This window comes from Antedon bifida, chromosome 2, assembly GCF_963402885.1.
Source record: "Antedon bifida chromosome 2, ecAntBifi1.1, whole genome shotgun sequence".
Taxonomy (NCBI): Eukaryota; Metazoa; Echinodermata; class Crinoidea; order Comatulida; family Antedonidae; genus Antedon; species Antedon bifida.
The window spans coordinates 22,305,684-22,323,550 of NC_136227.1; the positions used below are offsets into that span (position 1 = coordinate 22,305,684).

The 17,867-nt window shown below is 34.0% G+C and overlaps 1 protein-coding gene and 1 long non-coding RNA gene across 2 annotated transcripts in view; one reads left to right on the plus strand and one right to left on the minus strand.

Annotated features, from left to right (window-relative positions):
* The window catches only part of LOC144858656 (uncharacterized), a 158,364-nt gene that overhangs the window by 115,952 nt on the left and 24,545 nt on the right, over positions 1-17,867 (minus strand). The gene's annotated exons all lie outside the window — the stretch shown is intronic.
* LOC144858647 (uncharacterized) overlaps positions 3,342-17,867 on the plus strand; it is a 50,585-nt gene continuing 36,059 nt past the window's right edge. The window contains exon 1 of the mRNA XM_078714744.1: positions 3,342-4,023. Within this exon, the coding sequence (XP_078570870.1) occupies positions 3,372-4,004 (633 nt within the window). The 5' untranslated portion in view covers positions 3,342-3,371 and the 3' untranslated portion in view covers positions 4,005-4,023. The remainder of the gene's footprint in view (positions 4,024-17,867) is intronic.

The window sequence follows — 17,867 nt, forward strand, 5'->3', positions numbered from 1 at the left end:
TATTATTTATTCAGGCAAAAGATACATTTTACAAAATATAATACAAATCAACAAATTAAACAAACACAACGCAAAAGAAAATATAAAATCATAGTCACTAGCTGCCAGGAAAGCACAAAAGCAGCCTAAGCCACTGTCACCAATTAGGTGTGTACCTCCAATCAATTGATTTCCATCAAGATATCTTTTCACCCAACATGATTTGAGAGATGTACAATAACTCTTAATATGGGGAATTTTTAACCCTCCTTCGTCAAAATTGTTAAGCATGACTTTTCTTTTGACTTAATCAGGTTTTCCGTTCCATATAAACTTAAATATTTTACTTTGAATATCTTGAAGGAAACAATTGGGTGGGTCTGGTAAATTTGAAAAAAACATACGTGAATATCGGGAGAAACAGTGACTTAATAATAGTTGCTTTTCCAAACAAAGTAAGCGAGCGTTGTTTCCACATATTTAATAATTGTTCAGCATCCTTAGCTATATCTGGAAAATTGAGTCTGAAAATATCATTAAAATTATATGAAATATTAACACCTAAGGCCCTGTTCAGACCCATGGCGTTAGACCGTTTTAGCGTACGACGCTAAAAGAATGTGTGTCTGAACAGTTGGGGATTAGCGTACAACGCTTTGTACAACGGTTGTAGCGTTGTAGTGGAAAACGGTTGATAGTACCGTTTTAGCGTACGACGCTACTGTAAGTCAACGTTGTATCCAATCAGAACGTTTCCTGTTATGACGCGAAACAAGGTTTGACCTAGGCTGACATCTTGTATCGTCGTGTGAGAAATGGATTTCAACAACAAAAAGGCCAGAATAAATAAGGCCTAACTAGGCTACAAATACAACTGTTAAAAAAAACTAGGCTACAAACTACATGTATCAATTGATTACCATTATATTTTCTAACAAATGACATAAATAAATGCACCTTGTATTTAAACATAGTGACTACGATCCCGTCCCCGCCTAGGCCTAGCTAAGAGCCATTCACGCATTTCATTCAAGCTAAAAACTAGCGTGGTGGGACATCAAGTCACTCATTCATATACAAGGCAAACTAGACTGGACAAGTTTAATGCTGAAAACCCCTTAACTCCTAAAAAAATTCAGTAAACAAACAAGGGGAGCTGTGTCATTTTTATTAGCAAGTTAAGGGTTTTTTAACTGACTGGTTAACACAATCTCCATCTTCATATCATTAGGAGGCCTGCTTTATTTTCGTAACACCAGAGCCTGGGGAAAATGTTTTTTACTACAAAATATAACAATAGAAACAGAAATTTACTATATTTTTCTTAAATAAATGCTGAGGTATGTTTTATTTACGGCAAGTTTTTTCAAAGTTGTAGGGCTGAGATCTAGGCCTATTATATATACAGTGGAAATAATGATGAAAACACGTGGGTAAGAGCACATGAATATGCAACTAGAAACAACCTGAATGACGCACTTCCGTTGTAACGATAATCCTACGCTATGGGTCTGAACACCTCATTTTTTTCTCTGCGGTTTGTAGTGTGACCTTGTTAGTAACGTTGTACGCTAAAACGGTCTAACGCCATGGGTCTGAACATAGCCTAAGTATTTTACTGGGCCTTTGGTCCATGAAATACTTTTCTCAGATGGCGTTTTATAGTCGCAGTTTCATAACGATCCTATTTTATTCATAATTAATTCTGAGTCCACAATATATAGAAAATTCATCCAGTATATCTATAATCGGTTTAATTGAGTTTTGGTCTTTGAGAAAAAACACATCTGTGTCATCTGTGTCATCTGCAAATTGGTTAATTCTTATGTCTACATTATTGTACTCTATACCTTTAAATGTGTCTGATTGATGTACCATGTTACCTAGTGTTTCTGCACAAATTATAAATAGATGACAAATTTCGTTTTTGTAAAAGCTACAACGGAGTACTTACTCGTACGTTTCGATCTCTATCAGAGATCATTCTCAACTGACTGCGGAGTGTAATGCAGCTTGGTCATGCTTGACGTCATCTGTTGATGACGTCGTACGCCTCCGGTTGTAGGTTGGAGGTTGTGCGGGGCTCGGCCAGGTGATGTGTCTATCAAATCATTGTACAAATGCGAGAGTTCGTGGGCTCCAGTGTCCCGGTTCATGGTCTTCTCCTTATTTCTCCTTATATGTAATGATTCTCTAATCTGTCTGTCTTTGCGTTTAGGCTCTTTGGTTAAGATGGTAGCCTCCCAGTTTGGTACATGATTGTGTTTTATGACATGTTCTGTAATGGCAGATTTGTGTATGATCGATGATGTGGATGTTCTGGAAGCCCTGGTCATTACTCCCCCCGTGTTTGTTGTAACATCTTTTTTGTGATCATTAATTCGTGTTTGTAATGCCCTCCCTGTTTCCCCAATGTAAACTTGTATTGTCTTCCGAAGATACATAAACCAAATTGGCCATTAAGACCTATAGTAGATAACATCAACACCGTTTTTTACACCGTTGCACAATTCCTCGCCAAAATCCTGGGTCCGCTTGTCGGAAACACAGAACATCATGTAGCTTACTCAGGAGAGTTGGCGAGTGAACTAAAAGAAATAATAGTCAAACCAAGTGAAACATTTGTCTCGTTTGACGTAGTATCTCTGTTTACAAAAACACCAGTAGAAGAGGCCCTCAAAGTTGTCGAAAATCGCCTAACAACAGATCCGACACTTCCGGATAGAACTAAACTACACGTGACAGACATAATGGAGCTCCTCGGTTTAATTGTGAACAAAACCTATTTCTCGTTCAATGGTAACATTTATAGGCAAATACAAGGCATTGCTATGGGAAGCCCAATAAGTCCTATATTGGCGAACTTGTATCTAGAGTGGCTCGAACATCAAGCCATAAACACGGCACCCACTAACATCAAGCCTGTGTATTGGAAACGATACGTTGACGATGTATTAGCTATCATCCCCACAGGTACAGTAAATACATTTAACACACATCTTAACAACATCGATATAACGGACAACATCAAATTCACCACAGAATCCATGACAAACAACACAATACCTTTCCTAGACATGCTCATCACACTTAATGACAACGGAACAGTTACCACCTCAGTCTATCGGAAACCTACCCACACAGACCAATATTTACATTTCAACTCACATCATCCTCTCGAACACAAACTGGGGCTTATAAACACGCTTGTGGACAGAGCTGAGAAGGTAGTGGGAGATATGGATTTGAGGAAAGTTGAGATGGATAACATCAAGAAAGCGTTACACAACTGCCAGTATCCAGAGTGGTCCTTCCAGAGAGTTATGGAGAACCGAAAAAAAAAAAAAAAAAAAAAGAACAAAGGACACGAACCACAGAAGGAAAAGATCAAGATGAGAGGTAGCATAGGAATCCCCTATGTAAAAGGAATGGCAGAAAGAATACGACGCACTCTCTCCTATCACAATGTCGGAACCTATTTCCTACCACAAAATAAAATCAAGAATAGCCTCGTCCACCCAAAAGATAAAATCGAGAAGATGGATACATGTGGAGTAATCTACCGCAACTGTCCACAAGTTTACATTGGGGAAACAGGGAGGGCATTACAAACACGAATTAATGATCACAAAAAAGATGTTACAACAAACACGGGGGGAGTAATGACCAGGGCTTCCAGAACATCCACATCATCGATCATACACAAATCTGCCATTACAGAACATGTCATAAAACACAATCATGTACCAAACTGGGAGGCTACCATCTTAACCAAAGAGCCTAAACGCAAAGACAGACAGATTAGAGAATCATTACATATAAGTAGAAATAAGGAGAAGACCATGAACCGGGACACTGGAGCCCACGAACTCTCGCATTTGTACAATGATTTGATAGACACATCACCTGGCCGAGCCCCGCACAACCTCCAACCTACAACCGGAGGCGTACGACGTCATCAACAGATGACGTCAAGCACGACCAAGCTGCATTACGCTCCGCAGTCAGTTGAGAATGATCTCTGATAGAGATCGAAACGTACGAGTAAGTACTCCGTTGTAGCTTTTACAAAAACGAAATTTGTCATCTATACAAAATCGAAGCTAAATGAAATTTTTCCAAAATTATAAATAGATATGGGGATATGGGACATCCTTGACGCAGGCCTCGTTTTAAATTGAAGAATTTTGAGGTTACCCCGTTATTTAAAACGCAACTAACAATGTCTTTATATAATATTTTTATCCAATTTATCATATTTTTACCAAAGCCAAATCTCTTAAGAGACGTATCAAGGAAGTCCCATTTCACCTTATCGAAAGCCTTTTCGAAATCTACAAAAAATAGTAAGTTTGGCTTGTGTGCATTTCTGCATATTCTATTACATCATAGACTAATCTTATGTTTTCACCAATGCCTTTAAGAAAGCCTGTTTGATCAAGATTAATTATTGATGGCAGCATACATTTTTAACGAGTCGCAATGGCTTTTGCTAAAATTTTATAATCCACATTTAATAGCGGAGATTTATCTTTTTTTGGTATAAGCGATCACACATCGTTTCTGGGAGATACTTAAAAACCCGGACTGGAAAGAATAATAGAAAGCGTTAATTAGCGTTGTCATATAGGTGGAGGGGTAGGAGGCAATTTACAATAAGCTAACACAACAACGTGGTTCGTTTCTAGTCGGCCATGTTACATCCGTGTACTTTTATTTGTGTATATTGTTAGCCATAGAGGGCGGTGTATCGGTAATATATATTATCATGACATCTTCCTTACATCTTTTATATCATTCAAAAATAGTTTATAAAACTCGGCAGGAAAACCATCTGTCCCATGGGTTTATTGTTATCCATTGTTTATAATGCTTCTAAACATTCAGTATCTCTAAGGGGCTGGTCACATATAAATTCATCATCTTTATTGATTTTATCTATGTGTATCTTGTCAAAAATATCAGCAGGGTTGACATTGTTATTTTCGCCTTCAAAACTATATAATGATTCATAGAATTTTTCTTCATTTATTATATCGTCTGGGTTAGTTATGTCTCCATTATCTGTTGTAAGTTTAGTTTTATGCTTTTTATTATAATTCCTCCTCTCTAAATTCTATCCAACGGGCTTTGGATCGAATCAGTGAGCCACGTGTTCTAATTTCATAGATTGATTCTAGTTCGTTTCTTTTAATTTGGATCATTTCGGTTATTTTTTCATTACTGTTTACGCAATATTGCTCTTCTAAGGTTTTGATTTCATTATTTAAGCGATCCACGTCTTTTTTTAATTGTTTTGTTTAGAATACTACAATGATTCTCCTTGTATTACATTTTATCATTTCCCATACAGTATGTGGGTTATTTTCTAAACATTCTTCTTTTGTGTTTGTTATGGTTTCTTTAATTTCTTTAATGTATTGTGGGTCACTTAAAAGGCTTGTATTCAGTTTCCAGAAACCCGACCCTCGTTTACTTGTTATTCCATGTACTGATAACCTAATCAATGAATGGTCACTTTTAAAACCCGGTGATAATAAAGTTTTTTCAACTTGAGACCAAAGTTCATAGGATATACATAGGTTAGCAGACCACCAAAACACAGTACACGACACATGCACTATCGAGGCATTTTTGGAGTACCTCATTACCAAATGTTCATTTCGTTTTTCGATCAAAGTTTATTAATATTTAGTTAGTTAGTCGAAAAAGATCCGTACAAGAGCCGTATATAACTGTTCTAAAGTTGGAGCACTGCCTTTTTTAATGGCCTAGCTTCCAGGCCTCGTATTCGTCAATGATTTACGATGAATAAATTAAATAAAGGTATGTGTGTTATACAAATAATAATTTTTTGTATTCATTGAATGGAGAGAATTTTTATTTCTTTTGATGAAAAATTGACTGTTCTATTTTCAAGTCATTATTCAACTCATGAAATATTCTCACCATCCAACTCGTAAACATTTATTATTTGTATAATATAATCTAAAATATTCTTAAATAATATTCATAAATCAATATTATGTTTGTGTGACGCTATTTTAAATGCGGTGAATTTTTACGAAAAATCTGACTTTTTTAATTCAACTGGCCATATGATGATGTGTCATAACATCTTTATATGAATTCATATCTGCAATTCAGCTTCCATAATAAGTTTTAAACATGTAGGTCACTTTTCATTGCGAGGAGCTATAACAGATTGAAATTAAGTAAGTCACATTATTTTTTTTTTTTTATATGATGACGTAATAAAAATTCAAATTTTTGTAACGCATGTGAAAGAGAATTGATTGAGAAAGAACATATTAAAATCTAGGGCGAAATTGGGTCAGCATAAGCGCAATGCGCTCTATTAAATGGGATTAACTAGTACTAAAGCAAAAAAAACCTATTTTAAAAATTTGAGTGGCCATATATGGTGACGTCAAAATATCCGGTACAAATTGTACATGAATTGATATGTACAACTCATCAGCTTCCATAATACATTTTAAAAAGTAGGGGTCAGCGATATAACTGATTAAAATAAGCTATATTTTTGCACAAATTTGCATTAAATTACCCATTTTGTAGCACATGATTATTAAAGTTTAACATGCACATGTGTCGTTAATTTGCAATTAAAGTTCATCAAAATGAATGAAATCTACTTAATTGCAAAAACTTTGCAATTCAAAATGTTTCTACAAAAACGGCAACAATTTTGAAATGCTCAAAATAACTTACGCTGCACTACTCTAACATCATATAATGCAGTTTCTTGCACATCTACAGTTAGAGTTCCATCTTCTGAAAAAGTTATACAATCTTATGTTGACAAGCATTAGAGATACACTGTGAACAAAATTCGTAGAAAAAAAGAAGAATAAGATAAGAAAAAAAAAATACTGACAATATTACAAGGGGTTATCCGCCAAGTGCGTATAACCAATGAAAGAAAACTAAACTGAAAAGCTTTTATAAATAGTAATATATATATATATATACTGTATTTGAATTTGTCTTTTTTTCATTCTCATAGAGTTCCTCATCTTTATCATTTTTAAATTAATTAATTAATATTCTGTATCAATGGGCAGTTTAGAATGTATTCTGTGCCTTATTTATAATATAAAAGTATCTCTGTTGCATGTTCCCAATTGATAACTAGTGCTGTTCCGCTGCATATCAAGTAGAAGGTTCCGGGTTGAGTTTTCCATCTTTATCATTTCAAATAATTTAATTGATATTTAGTATATCACCAGAGATTTAGAACTTATTCTATGTCTATTGATTTATATATAAATAAAACAGTAAAATTAAACTTGTGACTAGTGTTACATTTGGTTTGAGTGCAGTGCAATACACTTCTAGCAGTCTACAAATTAGATATCTTAATGGCTGTCTACTGAAAACGTCATGGCTCGTGTGTTTAGCATTCATACAGCACATGCTTACTTTTATGGAGATGAAATAGGAAGTGTTCTTTTTTCTTAGGATAAATGTACTTATACAAATAAATGAATTAATTGAAGAGAAAAACTGTATGTACAGTACTGTATTGTCAACATACTGCTTCTAAATATAGTTTTAGAATCTAGTACATGCAAAAGAAATGAATACAGATTATGTATAATTCTATTTGTGTGTAATTGTACTGTACAGTCTATTTCTACTGTATATAAATATATAAGAAAATTTTGAAGTAGAAATTCCGAAGTTTATGATTACATGCAATTATATGCACAATCAAACTAATTTTAGAAGATGATTGTTGTTAGTTTATCATACATAATGAGTGAGAAGCTGTTATAGAGTGAGAAGCTGTTATAGAGTTAGCAATATCATGTTATTGCCTACAATAAAAGAAGAATCCTCCTTTAGGGAATATGTTTGCGTTGATGTGATTGCTTTAAAAAATAATGATGTTAATATGCTGTTTAAATTCTTGCATACAAAAATATTTCAATGAATATCAAATTTGTGTACAATTTGTATCATAATTCAAGTATACAGTAAACACTATTCATTATCCACAAATACTTATTTTTAGAGAATGTCTTTAAAATGAAAGACGTCATTGAGGAATTAGTGATATGCAAATGGAACAACGTACAAACCAATCATAAACATGTGCTAGAGCGCAGAAAGTTGATTATGTCATGCTAGCCTAGGAAATATGTATATGCAGAATTGTGTTTATTTTGTGTCAAATATATAACGTATGTACTGAAAGCCCAACATTTTCGCAGCCCTAAATTTTTGTGATTTTACATTTTTAACTATTTCGTGACCTTTTATTATCGCGATATGAGTTTGTTGAACCAAATTGGAGAATGTATTTCGCCTCCGCGGTGAACGTCAAACAACAATTGAATAGCATCAAGTAAAATTACAGAATACGCGATTGTAATGGATGTAAATAAATAAATGTTTTTTGGGTGACGCACGTGTTTAATAGATAATGAACACACCCATAATTAATGTACCATTCTCTACTCTACTCTATTTCTCAAAACAACACATGATTTTTTAACCAAGATCATTTAACCTGTCAAAATTGTAAGGAGGTATCCTGTTGTGAATTGTTTACACAAACACACACAACAAACACAGCAGGGTCCTTGTAACACAAATCTGCTTTATTGAGACTGCTATACACTTTACAGTACAGTACTTTCTAGGTGGCCTTGTACCATTGGACATCAGTGATCATCACCCAAGTGAGACTCTCCTCATCAGGGTATGACTAGAAATTGATCTATGGGGCTTGTACATGTAATGGAACAGATGGATCTCTGTGGTGGTGTGGAAAGCATGGCGATGGTATTTTTGCGGTTTGCTTACACACCACAAGCTAGGCTTACGCACATAGAATAATTATACTTTATGGACACATTACAACTTATTATATAATTTAATGGACAAAGGATTCGTCAAGCAAGTACACTATACATTTCATAAAAAATTACCTAAGAAATGTCGTAAGCCAATTCAAACATTATTTTAGCGATTATTCCTCCGACGGCGCCACGTGTGTCGGTCGCTGTGAGGAGGAATTTCATCATTGCTTTGAGTGAGGCAGCGCAGGCTGAGTAGGGCCGGCCTAGCTAGCATTTTTGGTTGGTTGCAATTATTTATTTTAATGTTTTAATTACACCTGAACAAACAATATGAACAATAATCAGGGTTCGTAAATTTTTCAAAGAATACACAGAAGTTTATCGTCTATTTTATATTCATTAACTAACTAAGCCTAGGCCTGATCAACTGTAAACAACATAGTTGGAAATGGATGCCAGTGGAGGCATCAAGAATTTTGCAGGAAACATTAAATCAGTGACAAAGTGGACTCTAAACAGATCATCACAGGCTGAAATTACCAGTGAATTGAAGAGTGCAGCTGGAATAGAAGATGCTAATGCTACCTATAAGCCATTACGTCCACGTCAGGTTGTAAAAAGTGGCAGATTGTCAAATATATTGTTATCTACAATCTCAGAAGATTTTGTGAGCCTCTTGATAAGTTGTACAACCTGGCATCTAGAATACCGATTGATGACGACCTTGCATATGCAGATACCAGAAACTGGAAGGAACGAACACAAGAAGTTTGTAAGCAAACAGATATGTCTGATGAAAAGGGCATACATGACAAATTACTAAGGTTGAAAGTAAAGTTGTTAAAACAATGCAGCCAAAAGGTAATTGTGAAGAAAAATGGCAAAATAAAGACCATGGAGGCCAACTGTAATTATCATCAGCACACTGATGGCAACATCAGCAAAGGCAGAAGAACCTTAAACAAAAGTAAGCTAGCTAAGATCATTAGAAAGAAAAAGACAACCGTACTGATGTCAAAGCCTATCTGATGGCTCTGAGTACAGCTAAAGGATTCCGAATACGGGTGCAGGTCAAGTCAGCCCCAAATCGTCTCGGCCAAAGTCAAGTCGGCCCCACGTCAAGTCGGCCTCAAGTCAACTCGGCCTCAAGTCAACTCGGCCTCACGTCAACTCGGCCAAAAACTAATTGGTCAACTCGGCCACAATAAAGTATGGAACGCAAAAAGTGCTTATTATGATTCTTACTATCCACACTTTAAAAAAAATGAAGAAATAAAAAATATAATATAATTAAATAATATCATATAAAAAAATGAACTCATTGCCGATATAAATAGAAGTACCCGCGTGTTACAAAAACACGTGCAGGTACCGCATTTTAGTAAATCGAAGACGGAGGCCTACGTTCCACCATTTGGCCATAGAAAAAATGATCGTTTTTGTCCATGATTTGCGTTTTAAAAAAAGGGGAATCCCCCGGTCAGCGAAAACACTTAGCAGTTGTAGATATCGAAAAAGCTGCCAAAGGCGCAAGGAGGCGCAGCTACGAATTGTTAAAGAAAAGTTGGTGAAATCATTCCTATTTTTTTTGCTAAATATATTATTGTCTAAATATTAATATTCATTAAAAGTCAGAATTATTCATAGTTAAAAAATTGTGAAGAAATATTATTTTATCAATCTCCTTCATTAGCACTTTTTGCGTTCCATACTTTAACGGGGCCGAGTTGACCGATTATTTTTGAATGATGATGAATTTTAACACGACCACCCAAGAAGTATTGTTAGCAGAAACGGGATATTAAAAAATACGGTATAAAAAGTACCGTATTTTATACCGCATTTTTATACCGTATTTTGAGCAGTTGCAGCAGAAACAGGTCCATACACATTAATATATCTGGCATACTGCTACCTGTAATGGTGAATAATGATTTATTTCTGAATTCTAATCATGTGCAAGCCTAAATACAATATGTTGCCAGCCATTTTGTTCATTATTATACTTATGGTTAATAATGATTTTTTTTTCATCATTGGGCTGGCGGATTCAGATTCATACACAAATGATCAAGAAGAACTTTTGCCAGATTAAATAAAGTTAAAAAGTTACTTACTCTAGAAGCATATTTCCGGGTATTTTTTAAGCATTAATTATCATAAATGTCACATATTCACAACCATTTTCTCCATTTTACCAGTTTTGGTCTGTATGGTGGTCGCCATATTGAATTTGAATGATGTTATTACACAAACCACCTTGATAATAATATACTGTAGTGTGTATGATTAATATATCATGGTTTTATTGGTAACTAAAAGCTAAAATTGACCCAACAAAACATTGTGTCATTAATGTCCTCTCCAGGTGGCACTCCAGCTCAATCTGAAGCCGGTCTATATACAGTGTATTCCGTAAACACTTTATCAGCCCTGTAAACATATTTAATTCATGTCATAGGATGGCATAATAATTGTTGGTGTTCATATTTTGATGTATGTGCATGTAGCATTTGCGCAGATAACCCGAACTCGTCAAAGTGATTCTTCTTTCTTTCCTCGAATTTTGTTCGTCAACATAAGATTGTCATCGTGACGATTTCAAATCTAATAATTAATTTTCTATGTTTCTATTTTTTTTCTATGTTATTAGTTATCTGCTTAGTAGCAGATAACTTCTTGTAACTGTCCTGTTTCATTATATTTTTTTCTGTATTATTGGTTATCCGCACTTGGCTGGATAACCCTTGTTATTGTCACCATCTTTTTTTTTATGTATAATTTTAACAGAAGATTGACATCTAACTGAAGATGTCGTAATAAGGTTTTCGGTCCCGTCCAAGGTTGCGCAGCGTAACATACGTACATTATACGATTTTTAAAAATTTATCTTAAATTCAGAACCAAAAGACATTTGTTATTGAAACTTAAGAAAATAATTCATATCAAGGGTCAAATTTCTATGGATTAAAAATGGTGTGTTTAAAATTTTAAAATTCGAAAAAATTTGGCGCATGAGCCCCGGATAGCGTTACGAAGTCGTTAACTCTGTCAGCCCATGGTCAGCCCAACTAATGTGTTTTTCCAAGGACAATTTATCAATAACTAAACTTTGTCGCAACCCATAAGTGTGCTGTTCATTTCCTATTGACCAATGAACACCAATGTAACTGGACCTGAGTTTCTTGCTATTCGACCTTGGGTGCAAATTATACAATTAATTGATGTTAAGGCCACTGACTACTCTTTTCTGTATAGAACACTGAATTGACTGAATATTAAGGGTATGTTCAGACTCACGGAGTTACGGTGGAGTTATGTAAGCGGCGTACATATTTTTGTGTCTGAACCAGGCCGCGGATTAGCGTTAGGGAGATGTTACTCCGCGCCAGTGGCGTTAATAACTCTAGCAGGAGAGGGTAGATTTAATAACGCTAATCCAGTGATGCATCAGTGATTTTAACCTTAACCAATGAAAAGACACGACCATGATTAGCAGACAGCAACTTCATACCTGTACCTGATACGACAGTGAAATAGCTATGTCAAATGTATTTTCAGGTTTTCAATTTTAAAAAACAGTAAAGTTGGCGTCAGTGATATGATATTTTCATAAATTAAATCAATTAATCAGATAATTGTCCGTGTAATAATTATGTTTTAAATTATTTTGAATTAAAATGCAATTCTACAAGTAGTAAGAACAGATCAGTATATTTGAAGGTAACATTATGTAAATAAAAATAACAAAAAACAATGTAAACGTTCATGCATTGTCATGAATGTATACATATAGTTCTATCTGCTTAGAGTGTTTTAAACGCAAGGTAATAGTGAGTTAAAATCTAGTGCTTATTTCCTTCTATCATTTTTGTGCGTCGCGTTTCTCTAAAACGTGTAAACAGAACATATCGAAACTTCGCTGAACACGGCACCCCAGATGAAATTGTTAGTGACAACGGTCCGAAATTTAACTCCGACTAGTTCGAGCAATTCACAGAAAATTGGTGTATCACTCTTGTCAAAAGACCTAAAGGAAGGGGAAAGTGTTAGGATAATCAAGAACGAAGCAAATCAATGCAAATGAGAACCTGGAGCAGTGAGCCAAGATCATAATGACGTCGAAATGTCCGATGGATCGATCCTATGAAGAAGTAGTCATCATATTATGAAGCCCACAAGATTCGCAAATGCCTCTGAATGATAATAATACATAAACATGATATAAAATTGACAATGATTTCTGAACTGATAATTGTAAACAAATTTGAAAGTTACATTTGTTCTACAAATAGTTTTTATTCAATTTCCTTATATTCATATAAGTTATCCAGTGTGTAATGAATTTAATATAACCATGCCTAAGAAAAGCACACTTTGTTTTTCTATTTTTTTAGTAAAGGGGATATGATATGTAATGCTAAACCTGAGCATGGCTATAATGCATATAGCACCCTCATTGTTTAGGTAATGTTAGACACCGCGCACAGTTCATGCACATGGTTCTGTTAGCCATCTTGAGGTTTGAGTATTTTCATTAAAGTTTGAAGTTTACGCATTATTAAAAGTCATTCTCCACACGTATAAACATTATTACATGATGTGCATGTGGTTTGTCAACATATTAACATTTACGTGAAAGTTGTGCACCTCCTATTTTTGAAAAACGACAGAGTTGTGCAACAGGACTTACACATGATTATATGAATTTCAATGATTGATCAAAGATTAAAAACAAAAAAGTCATTTCACACTTGGTGAAAATTATAATTCATATCAAGAGTCAACTTTCTGTGGATTAAAAATGGCATGTTTCACAGTTATGTGTGCATGCGCATTTAAAATGTTAAAATACGCAAAACTAATTTCTACTCAACTTCCTACGCGAATCATGGCATTTTGCGCATTTAAAAAAGTCCCAACTAATCCCAATTGATATGTTTAAAGATTCTTTTGATTTTAATTAGTTAGTTGTCCAGTATTTATTTAGTGAATGTGCACTGGGGCCGGATTTATCAAACTTGCTTAGCAAAAAAATCGTCTTAACTTTGCCTTAAATCCTTGATTTTGCCTAAGTCAGATTTATCAATATATCTAAGCAAAAAAATTTGCTTAATTTTATCTTAAATCTGAGACGAACAACACCCTGCCTTAAGATGAAAAATTTCGTCTTATCTCATTTCTGCAACAGAAACATTCTTTTTTGACAACGCGAGCGCGCTAGGCCGGAACATTGAAAATTCGGTAAGGCTCCGCTAGTCCGTTTTCCGCTGTACTACGGACGCTAAAATAATGATATCGATCTTCATAAAGATGGCCTAGAAATTGGACGAGCAAAACTAATATTTTCGGGATAGGTATGACCCAATTGACTAACTTTTAGAAAACTGTATCGGCTGCCAAGGGTCGCTGTCATTATTTACGATTTGATGGAAAGCCTGTACACAATAACAACATGGCGTCGATTACGGAACACACGTTTCTGTCTCTGAGGGTCCAATAAAATATTGTTTCCACCATGAAATCAGTGTTTATGACACTAGATGGTATTGCAAAGATATTCAGACATAAATAAAACGACTAAACTACATACAGACTCCATAAATTCTGGTTTCACCTCGATTGGTATCATTTTTATACACCATATCACCGTACCGCCGCGGGTATTTTGATTGTAAACAGTAAAGGTTGTTTGAGATTACAGACATCAAATTATAAATAACTATTACTATAATGTACCAAATATGGTACAGTATAACATAAATACTGTAAATGTCAAATGGCTAGTCTTTATTTATACCAAATGGTAACTAATATATTTAAGTCGGCCAATGAAAACTATTTAATATTATGTATACTGTACTGTATACTTATATATAAAAATAATAAAGTCTATCCAAACATTTTAGTTGAAATATTGTGTCAAATTATTGATTGTGATCTTCGCATGGTTTATACCATTATTCATTTAATCATATAAATAATTCAGATATGTTTATAATAAAAATTTCTGACATAAATACTGAGTAGTTTTCGTCTGATGGTAAAAAAGAATCATTAAACGAATAGTAAGTTGACGCAATTTTACATAAAAAGACGCGATTTGACTTGCGTCGCGACGTAAAAACGTACAACTGACACTGTGTTTTTGCCACGCTTTCTGCCTGTTACATCAATGAGATGTTTTTCTTTTTTTTCTTCACCCAATGGCCTAAATTGTGAAAAAACTTTTGAACAGATTTTTTATTTATCCTGTGGTTTGGAATGTGACGGACTAAATATACTATATATGTACAGTACTATACAGTCGATAAATGTTACTAATTAAATTACTTAAATCAAACATCAATTGGGAAAATTGCTCCATTTAATATCACTTTTAATATTCTTTTGATTTAAGTAAGTAAATTAGTAAGTTGTCCAGTACTAAAGACCCTGTCCTGTATGTATGATATAAATATTTTGTGCCGGATGTAATTCTGTGTATATTGGCGAAACTTGTCGACATTTATCAAGTACATGGATATCTAGTCCTCTCACATTTTCAACATTTCAACTGCAGGATACTCTCATAAAAGGTTTTTTCACAATTCAGAACTTTGCAAATACACATTAATTACTTGGCCCTACAAAGTAAATTAAAAGAAGCTTTGCACATCAATATTAGGAAAATCAAACAATTGTCGCAGCATTAGTAATATTAAGTTTTTGAATACGCTTGGACCTGTACCAATGTCTGCTTTAAATAGGAATTTGAATACCAGTGCAAGTTCACTAAATAAGTACTGGACAAGATACTACATTACTTGAATCAAAAGAAGCTTTAAACATCAATTGGGAAATTTAATATCATTTTGTATTTAGATTTGAAGTTTTTGAATATGCTTATAGCAAAGTTACGCCCGTTGTCAGTATGTAATAATGATTACAAATATTGCATCAATGAATTTAGGTACCGGTGCAAGGTCGCTATAAATAAATGCATCTAATTAGAAAACATCACAGTGAAGATGGAAAACAATGTATGATTTGTATAAGAAATAATGAGAGTACTATTCTACTACTAGACTACAGTAAATGTTTTCTATGACAACAACCTTCATAATGAATATTAACATTGTCACTAGCTTTCATTTAATGTATGATTTGGTGTTTTTAAGTAGTTTTAAATTTTAACAAAAAATGAATGAAAATCAATCAATTTGTATTTATAATGCGCCGAATTCTTTCCAAAAAGATAAGTTCTAAGTCAGAACCGCTAGCACTCGTAAATTTGTTGGAATAAATATGATTTCAGATGCCTTTTAAACAAGTCTGTAGATTTTGATTTCCTGATGTCAATCGGAAGAGTGTTCCATATAGATGGAGTGCAGACCTTAAACGCACGATCACCGTACATTATTAGGCGTGATCTGGGCATGTGTAATCTTAAGTTATCATTAGATGATCGTAGTGAACGATTGCTGTGTTGGTAGCTTAGCAATTCGCTCATGTACTCCGGTGCCAGACCATTAAAGCATTTATATGTCAGTAGCAGAATTTTGTACTCTATGCATTTCTTTATTGGTAACCAGTGCAGTTTGATGAAAAGTGGAGTAACATGGTCATACTTCCTGCGCATATATATGATACGTGATGCTGAATCTTGAACCAGTTGTAACTTTTGGATTATAGTCTCAGGGAGGCCATAAAGAAGCCCATTACAGTAATCTAGCCTCGATAAAACCAATGAGATTACTGCCTGTTTCGTAGCTTCGACAGTAAGAAACGGTCTGATTCTCGTTATATTACGTAGATGGGACATTGAAATTTTTACGATATTGGACACTTGAGGTTTCATCGATATATTACGATAAAAAATAACCCCAAGATTTTTAACCGGGAGGTTTGTAATCACTATATCACTATCTCCAATACGAATGGATTGAATATTGATTTTGGATAAAGAGATATCGGATCCGATGATTAAAATTTCGGTCTTGTCAGAATTAAGTTTTAACTTATTTTGAGACATCCAAATAGATATTTCACTCAGACATGCCTCAACTTTACGTATAAGTATTTTCTAAAGTTATGATGACTTCTGATAGGGTGATGACAAAAACCTCCATTACAATTGAATATAAAGATTGTCACTGGCTTTCATTTAGTGTATGATTTAGCGTTCTACGGCAAGTAGTTCAAGCATTTGTTGTAATTTTTAACCAAAAACGAATGAAAATCAGTATTTTCTAAATTTATGATAGGTTTATGACAAAAACTATTACTATTACAATGAACACACACATTATCATTGGCTTTCATTTAATGTATGATTTATCATTCTACTATAAGTAGTTTACGAGATAACATTTTTTTTTATTTTTACCCAAAAATTAGTAAAATCAGTATTTTACATATACAAGCTCTAATTGCAATGTAAATTTAAAATGTCTTTTTGATATCCATTCCCATATAGTTAGGGCAGTTTTTAAAAGTTGTTTGAAAAAAATTCAAGCATAAGTTACAAAATACTTGTTATTCATTAAAATAAAAAAATGAAATTTTACCAAAAAAAAATGGAAAAATGAGTTTATTTTCCATATATTTTGTAAAATATGACTCAAAGAGAATTGATTCATTTTATCAAATACTGTGCCATAAAATAAAGATATTGGTAAAATTGCGTGAAAAAATAGGTCATTGACCTATGACCCGAAAGTTCAAAATCACTTGAGAATCAGATGTACCCAGTATTTTTACCTTTCGGATGTTGTGATGTCATCGTATGGCCACATAAATGTAAAATATAGGATTTTTGCCTCTTTCGTCATAGCTCATAACATTTGATAGAGCGCATTTCCGCTTATCCGTACCTCAATTTCCTCAAGATTTTAATATGTTTTATAGCTCAATCACTTATCTTTCGCATGAGTTACAAATATTTTAATTTTGATGACATCATCATGTTTAAAAATTTGAATAACCTGGGTCACTTATTTTCATCCTTACAGTAAATTTCAATATGTTATAGTTTGTCAAAATGAAAAGTGACCCTCCTGGTTAAAACGTATTATCGAA